General features: G+C 56.3%; 1 protein-coding gene across 1 annotated transcript; it reads right to left on the bottom strand.

Annotated features, from left to right (window-relative positions):
* Positions 1-295: 295 nt before the first annotated feature.
* Positions 296-3,053, bottom strand: LOC108399389 (uncharacterized). Its single transcript, XM_073221284.1, has 3 exons — positions 2,902-3,053; positions 1,361-1,748; positions 296-1,327 (listed from the first exon to the last, which is right to left on the bottom strand). The coding sequence occupies exons 2-3, from the start codon at positions 1,724-1,726 to the stop codon at positions 629-631; spliced, it is 1,065 nt and encodes a 354-aa protein (XP_073077385.1). The 5' UTR covers positions 1,727-1,748; positions 2,902-3,053; the 3' UTR covers positions 296-628.
* Positions 3,054-10,352: the final 7,299 nt, after the last annotated feature.

Genomic DNA, 10,352 nt, shown 5'->3' with positions numbered 1-10,352 from the left:
ACGTGTATCCCGAGGGCTGCGCTGGCCTGTGATGGGAGCGCCTCTCCCCCCAGCAGAATAGCTCATCCCCACTTCATGACTGGCCGGTGCCACTTTTGGGTGCATGAGTGAACTTGTTTCTGCTTGGCTTGCTTTCCTTTTTAGAAGCTGTTGAATGGATTGGCTTGTTTTGGAAGCAGAATTGGAGTGGTCAAGATGCCTGTCCTCTGGGAACTGGACAAGGGAGTTATGTGCAACCCTTGACCCTAACAGGTTTTCATATAGTAAGAGAGAGAGGAGAAAAAGGCAAAGAGGGTCCAGGACTTCCACGGTTTATTCTGTATTATTGTAGACACCCAGGCATTCAACTACAATACTTGGGATGAAGTCAGGGTCCCCGTGGTAACTGTCTCCTCAGGCGGAGGTTCTGGGATTGAGTTTACTAGGGGTGGGTGCTGGGATAACTCCCTGCTCCTGCCCCGTAAAAGAAGACATGCAGGACAGAGTCAGGCACGTTCACAGATGAGTGGGCTCCCCAGGCCGGGGACCGGAGGTAAGTGAGGCCACTGGCTCCCTCCTCACTTGTACAGAACCATCTGAGGGCCTCTGGGACACTGAGAGTGGCTGCTTATGCCTGTGGGGGGGGGCACTACACCTCCTGCTGCTCCTGCTCTGTTGGGGGCAGGACTTCTTCCTTCAGTGGCTGGACTTGCTGGGGCTCTTGGACCTGGCCAGGAGCTGGCACATGCGCAGGCTGCTCCAGCTGCACCCCCTGCTGCGCTTCCTGCTGCCCCTCCAGCTGCACCCCCTGCTGCGCTTCCTGCTGTGCCTCCTGCTGCCCCTCCTGCTGCTCCTGCTGCCCCTCCAGCTGCGCCTCCTGATGTCCCTCCAGGTGCTCCAGCTGTGCCTCCTGCTGCCCCTCCAGCTGAGCCTCCTGCTGCCCCTCCTGCTGTGCCTCCTGCTGCGCCTCCTGCTGTGCCTCCAGCTGTGCCTCCTGCTGCTCCTCCAGCTGTGCCTCCTGCTGCCCCTCCTGCTGCCCCTCCAGCTGCGCCTCCTGCTGTCCCTCCAGGTGCTCCAGCTGTGCCTCCTGCTGCGCCTCCTGCTGCCCCTCCAGCTCCACCCCCAGCTGCTCCAGCTGTGCTTCCTGATGTCCCTCCAGGTGCGCCTCCTGCTGCGCCTCCTGCTGTCCCTCCAGGTGCTCCAGCTGTGCCTCCTGCTGCCCCTCCAGCTGAGCCTCCTGCTGCCCCTCCTGCTGTGCCTCCTGCTGCTCCTCCAGCTGTGCCTCCTGCTGCCCCTCCTGCTGCCCCTCCTGCTGCCCCTCCAGCTGCGCCTCCTGCTGTCCCTCCAGGTGCTCCAGCTGCGCCTCCTGATGTCCCTCCAGGTGCTCCAGCTGTGCCTCCTGCTGCGCCTCCTGCTGCCCCTCCAGCTCCACCCCCAGCTGCTCCAGCTGTGCTTCCTGATGTCCCTCCAGGTGCGCCTCCTGCTGCGCCTCCTGCTGTCCCTCCAGGTGCTCCAGCTGTGCCTCCTGCTGCCCCTCCAGCTGCGCCTCCTGCTGCGCCTCCTGCTGTCCCTCCAGGTGCTCCAGCTGTGCCTCCTGCTGCCCCTCCAGCTGCGCCTCCTGCTGCTCCAGAGATGTTGGCTGTGCCACGTGCTCCTTTTGGGTGTCACCAGGAGGAGGAACAGGCTTGAGGGACTCCTGACTGAAGGCAGGTGGCAGGGTCTCTGGCAGAGTATGTGGCTGGGGCATCTTGGGAACTGCTTAGGTCAACCTGAAAGACAGGAAGGGTCAGAGGGTGATGGGACAGAGGAAGTGGGCAGGTCCCCCAAAATCTGCAGCCTGTCCTTAGCATGACCTCTCTTACCTTTGGGGGGCTCTCTCCCACCTGCTCTGGGCTGTCGTTCCCCAGAAGCAGCAGAGTGAAAGGTAGACATGGGAGGCACAGGGCAGGCCCTCCTGGCAGCCTCCCGTTCCCCAGAGAGGCTGACAAGGAGGTCTGTCTGAGCAGCTGCTCGGTGAGGCTGGGCTGGGTGCCCTGTCTTGCCTGCTTGTGCCTCATCCTTGTTTCCACCCTCATTTTTGACCCCCACTGACCACAAAAGAAAGATAAGTTCTGGGATTATAAAAGGAAGAGGTAAGATCTTAGGAAAATAAAGGTCTCCTGGTGGGGGAGGAAGTGAGCGGTCACGGCACAAACTGGGCCAGTCACACGGTACATTCTCAGGATAAATCTCCCCCCAAAATGCTTGTTGCCTCTGGGCAAGTCCCCTCTGGGCCTCAGGTTTCTCCTGTGTAAGCATTAGCAGACTGGCCTGGTCAACCCAGAGCTTCCTTTTCTCATGACCTCCTGAGCTTCAGCTGCAGCCCCAGGCCTTGGGGTGGGCAACTGGGAGGTTTCTGGGGTGGAGCTGGACTTGCGGATCTCGGCGGCCTCGACTGCTGCCCTGCGCCCTGCTCCCCCTGGGCTCTGCGGCACAGCCAGGAGTCCAGAGTCACACATCCCCCCAAACCTCCTGCCCCTAAGAAGGCACTCCTGGCATCCCAAATGAAATGGTTTTAGGAAAGAATTTGGCTGCACTCCATCTTACTTCTCTGTCTCATACATACATGCTCACATGCGCGGGCACACACACACACACACACACACACACACACACACACACACACACTCTGTCTCTCTGTCTCTCTCTCTCCAAAACCTGGTCTCAAAAACAGACAGTGAAGAGGGGTTGTGCTGTTCCCTGCCTTCATGCCAGGGCACGTTTCCCTCAGCACAGTGACCTGGGCCCTCCGAGGACATGCAGTCCAGTTGACTGCAGCTCAGGAGTGACTCCTCACCACCTGAGTTGTCCCCCCAAGCCACGCATGTTCTGCACTGCAGGATGGCCCTGGTCCCAGCCCCAGTCCTGGCTGCTGATACTCACCTAATGCACAGTAAGGTGGTGATGAGGCTTCCGGTGCAGGGCTCAGCTGGGCAGGGGTTGGGCGCCCTTTATACCATTCCCCTGCCTGGCCTCCTTTCCAGGGTGAGGAGATGGACTGGTTTCACCACTCAAGTTGGTCAACTGCCTCCAGCCCCTTCCTGACTCATCACAGTCTCCTTAAGCAGAAAACCCCACAGGGCCCCTTTTCACAGATGTAGCTCCTGCCTGGCCAGAGCGCTCCGCAGGCTTAGCTGCTCCTGTGACACTCAGTTGACCAGAGCACAAAGACCTGAGCCAAGCTCCTCTGAATCTCAACTTCTCCACCTATAATATGTGTTTATCCTCATTATTTGCATGGCAGATTCATTTCCAAGGGAATGAAATGAGTTATATTTCCATGGGTTTTCCAGGACAGGGAATATGGTATTGGGCAGGAGAATCACGTCTCAGGAAGGGATGGGGTTCGGGGATGCTCCCTGACACCGGCCCACAGCCCATCTGCTCTCAGGACATTCTGTGTGGAAGCATCCCGTCCTGAGGTGCCAGCCTTTAGGCCAGAAAGGTCAAGCAGAAGGATGGTAGGGGTCTCCTACTGGGTGCCAGGGGCTGACCAGGCCACATGCCCAAGGCTGTAGTTAAGGAAGTTCCCCAGAATGCCATGCTCACAAAAACCTAAAGCATGGGCCACTCCAGGCAAGGAAACAGGCATTAAACATGCAATTTATAAAATAATCAGTGTCACCAACTGTACTTCAATGAAAAAATAAGATTGTTTTCATGGTGATAAAAGAAACATTTTTCATAATTTTTTTGGAAATGCATGAAGGTATAAAGATCAAAACAACTCACTGCTTTATCCAAACCAGTCTCGAAAAGTAGCTTAAGCAATCGTTCAGCTTAGAGCCTACCCTTCTCCAGGGCTGACAGCAACCCAGTACACCTGGAATAAAATGCGATGTCCCTGCTGTGGCTTCAGAGTCCCTCACCTCTGGGCCCATCCAGCACTCGGAGCCCACTCTCCCCCCATCAGCAGGCCTATCCCAGTGACAGGCTATTCTTTTTAAAGTGTAGCTGATATACAATATTGCATGGTTTCAGGTGTACAACACAGTGATTTGACAATTGTATCCATTATGAAATTCTCCCCATGGTAAGTATAATTGCCACCTGTCACCATACCAAGATATTACAATATTTCTGACTATATTCCCTCTGTTGTACTTTTCATCCCTGGGATTTATTTATTTTATAATTGGAAGTTTCTGCCTCTTTATCACCTTCATCTGTTCCCCTGTCCCCAGTCCCCTCCCTTATCACAGCCACCTGTCTGTTTTCTGTGTTTATGAGTTTATTTCTGTTTTTTTTGTTTTATATTTTTAGATTCCACATATAAGTGAGATCATGTGATATTTGTCTTTATTTATCCGATTTATTTAACTCAGCATAATACCCTCAAGGTCCATTCATATTTTTGCAAATGGCAAGATCCATTCTTCTTCATGGCTGAGTAATATTCCATGGTTTACATTCACCACATCTCCTTCCAACTGTTCATCTATCAATGTGCCCTTGGGCTGCTTCCATGTCTTGGCTATTGTAAATCATGCTGCAGAGAACATAGGTGTGCATGTATCTTTTCAGATCAGTGAGTTTGTTTTCTTTGGGTAAATTCCCAGAAGTGGAATTCCTGGGTGATATGGTGTCTCTAGTGTTTTGAGGAACCTCCACACTGCTGTCCACAGTGGCTATGCACCGGCTGTTGGTGCCCTTCAGCTTCAGCTGCCAGAGCGCCTTTCCTGACAACTCTGCCTGGAGGGTTATCTCTGGCACACTTCATTTTACTAATAACAATAAAGGACACTTTTATTTGCATTTGTTCATCTGTTTATTTCCTCCCTCTCCCACTGGAAGGTAAGCTCAGTAAGGCAGAGGCCGCCTGGTGTGTGCTCTTCCCTCTCCCCAGAAGCTGTTTTAGCGCTTTATGTAAAAAGTGCTCTGTAAATACTAGTTGAAGAATGAATGCACGGTGGACTTCACCACCTGGCGTCATCCACTATGGCACATTTTAGCCTTGTGACTCGTATGTGTGTGTATATGAGCAAAATCAAATCGCAACTTGCCTTTCACTTCAATAGCTAATAGCTTATTTTATGGGCATCATTTAATTAAACTCTTTAAATTATTTACAGTGTAATTAGGAAAGAAATATTAGAGTAATATGAAGACAAATCTCATTGCTGGGCTTAATTTTGAGGAGTGTTCTGATACCCATGGTTTTTACCCCTTTTACCCCACAGACACCCCCTTCTGGCCCCAGATGGGTCGCATTGCTGAGCTAACTGCTGCTGGGGCTCCTGTAAAGGCAGATGGAGGCAGATGGAGGCCCCCACCTCAGGAATTCCCCCACCCAATGCCCTCTCTGTTCCCTGACCCGCCCAGGACCTCGGCTGTCACCCCCTATCGCTGGGGGCTGTGCCGTTCTCTGGAGCACCCTCCACCAAGCTCCCTTCTCCCCCAAGGAGAGCCAGCCCTCATGGGCACCCATGCCCTGTGCTCTGCACTGACCTCACAGGGGAGGAATGACTGCCTCTCCCCAGCTGGTAAGTCTGTCTCAAGGCAGCAGGCCCTGGTTGGGGATGTCACACCGGTCTTGTGGGTTTCCAGGGGCTTGGATCTGACAGATCTGCCCCCGCCCTCTGATTCACAGCATAATGACAGCTTTGGGGGAAAACAGTGTGAGCCTTTAGCCACCCGGCAAAGCTAGGTGTGGGGAGCAGGGTGGGGCGGGAGCTGAGAGACCGTGTGTACGTGCAGGGCAGTGGGGGGAGATGCCCCAGCCTTTCAAGTGCTCAGAGGCCGCAAGCTCTGCCCCTCAGGCTGCCCATCTGGGGGACAGGCATACATCTGAGGGAGATTCACTCAGTGTCTGTGTGAGTGACCGCCCTGGCTGCAGTCCACATGCGAGTCCTGGGAACCGTCCAGGCCCGCCCAGGGTAACGAGGTCGAGCTCATGACCCAGCTCTTCCCTAGCCCAGCAAGGCCTGGCTGTCTCCCCTCCTCCCTCTGCAGATGTAGAAACTGGCTGGTTTCTCTTCCTCTTGAGTGGGACAACCTATGCAAGCTCTTGTTTACCTGTAGGGGGCATTGGCCGCAGCATCTCACTGCCCTGAGGGAGGAACGCTGGGGGGCTCTTTGTACTTTGGCAGCGTGGGGTGGCAGCAGAAGGTCCCAGGAAGGTGACGTGCACAAGAGGCCTTGTGCCACATTCTCAGGCCACCGTGCCTTGGCCGCTTCCTGGATAGGCAGGGCCCCCATGCTGAGGCTGCTAACCTCCGCTCCCTCCGATAGCCCCTCGTCTGCCCAGGACCCTGCTGCCTGCACCACCTCTCAACTGCAGCCCACATTCCTCACCGTCTTCCTCTGTGGCCACCTCATTTGCCTTCACTGCCTGTCTGCTGCTCAGCAGGGAACGAGGAGAGGAAGGGAGACGAGACCAAGACAGGTCCCAGGGCCCCCTTCTCCCTCTCCAGGCTTCCAGGTCGGCCTGACTGGTGTTTGCCTCTCTCACGTCTTCCCCTCACTTCCCCTCCTTGGCCTGTGGGATGCTGGCTCCCGCCCACGTCCTGCTTCTGGCCTGACCCTGGCTCTCACATCTCGTGCTGTGCAAGCACAGGTCTGCTCTTGGGCAGCAGGAGGCACAAAGGGCTGTTGGTAGTGGGGAAAGGCAGTGGAGGTTCACTGCTCCCCTCCAGCTGGGGGACGCCCACCCCCTCGGGCTTGCTGCTCTGGAAATCACATCCTTTGTGGCTGATTCTCTGCAACAGAAGGCTCAGCTCAGCAGGGCTGGAGGGGAAGGCTTACCCAGTGCCTGGCACATAAGAGGTTCTAACACAGCCCAGGCCTCTCCTCTAGGGCCAGTCCCCTCCTATGACTGCTGGGCATTGAAGTCTGGGCAACACGCCTGCTCAATGGCTTTAAGAGGGTCTGCGATGCACTGGGCGGGGCCCCTTGTGCTCTGACCTCCCCCAGTGGGCTCTCTTCCCCACCAGCCTGCGTTCTCAGGAGCCCGGGGGGCCAACGGCCATGCCTTAGGTTAGACGGCCTCAGCCCTCTCCCCAGTCTGAGCCAGCCCTGGGACTTCTGCAGGAGAGGCCAGTCTGCTCTGCCTCAGGTCCAGCCCACCTGCCCCTGGGATGACCCACTGGCTCTGGGACAGAGAGCGGCGTTTGAATTCGCCTCAGACTCACTTGACAGGGGAGGGGCTGTGCTGCGGGCGCTGGCTGTGAGGTCAGACAGGCCTGGGGTTGAATCCCGCTGCTCCCTCGTTGTCTGAACAAGCTGCCTTACCTCTACGACCCTCTGTGTCTTTGCCTGTAAACTGGCGATACAAATTCCTCCTTGACTTCTGTGAGGATCTGGTGAGGTGATACATGTGGACTGCATGGAATGCGCTCAGAAGTGCCTGTTTCTTGTGGCAAGTCTTGGCCCTCGTTTGCTGTGGGATGCAGCCTGGAGCTACCTGCCTGAATATAGAGTTTTAAGGATGCAGGGTGTTCAAAGGTCATCGGCTGCAACCTTCTCACTTGCCGATGAAAATCCAGAAGCTCCAAATGCACACAGTGGATGGGTGGAATGGGTACAGAGCAGGTCTCCTGGCTTCCCACCTGCCCCTCCTTCTCATCTGCCTACTGTTGGGCCTCAGGCCATGATTCAGCTTAGCCACTGAGACTCCCTTGTGTGCCTACAGGGCCCCATGTAGACTGATGTGCTTCTGTGAGGTGGGTGCACGGAGGAATCCTAATGGTTTGCATTCCTATGGCCTGATGGCACAGGGAGGGGCCTGGGGGCTTGTGGGCAGAAGAGAGGCCACAGCCTGGGTCTGACTCTGATGTGAACGAAGGAATCCAGGTGAAAGAGTGAAGAACACATGGGCCGCGCTCGGGCCACGGGATTGGGCGGTGGTTGGTGGAGGGCACGTCGGGTGAGGCTTCCCAGGGACGCATGCTAGGAGAGGAAGGCAGCAGAGTGCACAACCTGGGGAAAGGTGGATGGGACCAGTGGCAGGGCGCTGGGTGAGGCCATCGTGGAGCCCAGAGGAGGCAGGTCAAGACCGGATGGGATAGAGGGACCACGTCCTGCCATGCAGCCTGCCCCAGAAGTGTCATCAGAGGTCAGACAGGCCAGAGGAGACAAGGAGGCCCCTGGTTCATCACTTCCCACTCTCCTCCTCCCCTGCTGACCAGGGAGCGGCGGGGGTACCGACCCTGCGTCTCCTGCCTCCTGGGCTGCTCGTTCTTCAAAGCACTCCTCAAAGTGGTTGCAGAGGCCATGCACATGCATGCAGAGTGTGAGCACCTGTGTACGTGGGGGCGTCGGGCAACACATCTGGTCCTGGAGGCGTGGATTTTGCCAAGAGGAGTTAGTTGCCTGCATTATCTTGCCTTATTTGGGTCCTGCTGTGACCCAGTGAGCAGCCTCAGCCCCACCCCCTTCTAAGCCCACCTATTCTGTTTGTGGCCTGCTTGTCAGGAAGCTGTCCTGCTGCTCCAGGCCTCCGGATGGGTTGGTCGGGACTGGGGCGTGAAACAGCACCTGCTCCTCGCTTCCTGAATGTGCCTCCCATCGTGTCTCCATCAGAACGGTTGGGGCAGGTGCTGGCCTCCAGCTGGGCCAGTGTGCATTTTGGCTGGTCGCACATCTTCTGGAGTTTTGGAGGTCCTAGAAGAAAGAAAAGAACATTCTCAGAATGTCTCAGAACATCTGTCAGCCTGCTTTCTTTTCCCCCTTCTTGAACCCCAGACCAGGGCTGGAAAAGCAGGCTGGATGCCTCAGAGGGCAGAGCCCGCCCCATGGCTCTGTGCCTCTCACGGTTCCTCTCCAGATAAGAATGGAAGCCCAGGATATGTTAAAAATTTGCCTAAGCCTCTTAGCTGATGAGGACAGGTGTGACCCTAGGGGCTCGAGTAGAGTGCACAAACATTATCTCATGAATGCTCACAGCCTCAGAGGTGTGCATCTTTTCTCCATTTATGCATGCAGATGACTGGCTCAGGGGTCTACCTCAGTTGCTCCCAAGTGGATTTGAACCAGGTTCCAGCCTCACTCACAGCGTGTGCTAGGTCTGCCCTGGAACATGGCACACGGGTACCCAGGTACAACCGGAGTCTTGCGCTCAGGGTGGCCAACCTCATGCCCTCCCCGAATGCACCATCTCGCTGCATCCCCTCAGCACATGGGAAACTGGCTGCCTCGGGACCTTCAGGGGCAGGAAATGGAAAGGGCACAGCACTGGCCAAGCCTGGCATTACAGCTCCTCATGCTGGGACAGGAGCCGTCCTCACCCCTCTGGGCTTTCATCTCCTCTATGCAGGGGCAGTGTCTTCTGAGTAGGGAAAACCCCTCTTCTCCTTGCTTCTTATCCACCCAGGAAACCCACGTTTTCCCAGCAAGGTCCCCAGGCCAAGATCTTGAAATGTGGCCCCTGCAGCAGCCCCCCTGTGGATTCTGCCCTGTTCCTCCAATGGCCCATGGATGCAAGCAGCTGTTGGGTCCCCAGAGCAGGACAGAGGGTCTCCAAGTGGCCCAGAGGCAGGAGGCAGAGAGACCTGAGGAGTCATCTAGCCCCGGGAGATGTGGGAGGAGGGGAAATGGGCATTCACACGGCTGGGGTTCATCCGCAGGCTGCACAGCCTTGCTGGGGAGGGGTGAGGTCTGGCAGAGCCCTGTCCCTGGGTGGAGGATCGGGGGAGTCAGAATGACAACGGCTGGGTACAGTCACCACCACTCCCCCTGCAGTGTCCTCAGGTAAGCCTCAGCCCAAACTGGATTTGTAACCTGGACCAGTGACTGCTAGGGGCTTCCCATTATGCACCCATGCTCATTTGCCTGTGTGCACATGTCTGTGTGTGCGTCTGTCCACGCAGAGGGGGATCTGTAGTATCTGGGTGGCGGGGCCACACGGAGACCTCTTGGTGAGAGTTCATCAGGCTATATAATTGGAGCTTATAAGGCACTCAGTTCTGTCCCTGCTGCAGTACGCCTTCCAGTCCTGCATCCCATCCTGCCACTCCCCCCAGCCCTGCCCCAATACTCCAGCTCCTGCCTAGGAAGCCATGTGTCCCATTTGTGAGTTCTGCACTTTTCTGTGTCCTGAGGATGGAGGACCCCTGGGGACAGGAGCTGAAAATCTCCGTCATGCCACAGGCTTCCTGAGTGTACCTGGGAGGGCGGGAGGCCACCTCACCCACTCCTGGCCCCGGAAGGAGCTCTAGTTCACTGAGGGCGTGCAGGACTCTCCAGTTAGGTGGATCCCGGAGGACGCCCAGCGGATGACCTGCTTTGCTGTCGACCCAGGGCCTTGGCTGCCCAGACAAAGGGTGTCAGCTCTTATCCTGAACCCTTCTCATTGGGGGATCCGCCTCCATCAGTCGTGTGTGCAACTGGATTCCACT

This window comes from Manis javanica, chromosome 14, assembly GCF_040802235.1.
Source record: "Manis javanica isolate MJ-LG chromosome 14, MJ_LKY, whole genome shotgun sequence".
Taxonomy (NCBI): domain Eukaryota; kingdom Metazoa; phylum Chordata; class Mammalia; order Pholidota; family Manidae; genus Manis; species Manis javanica.
The sequence above is the reverse complement of the archived record's forward strand: the minus strand, read 5'-3'. Positions and strand labels throughout refer to the sequence as shown.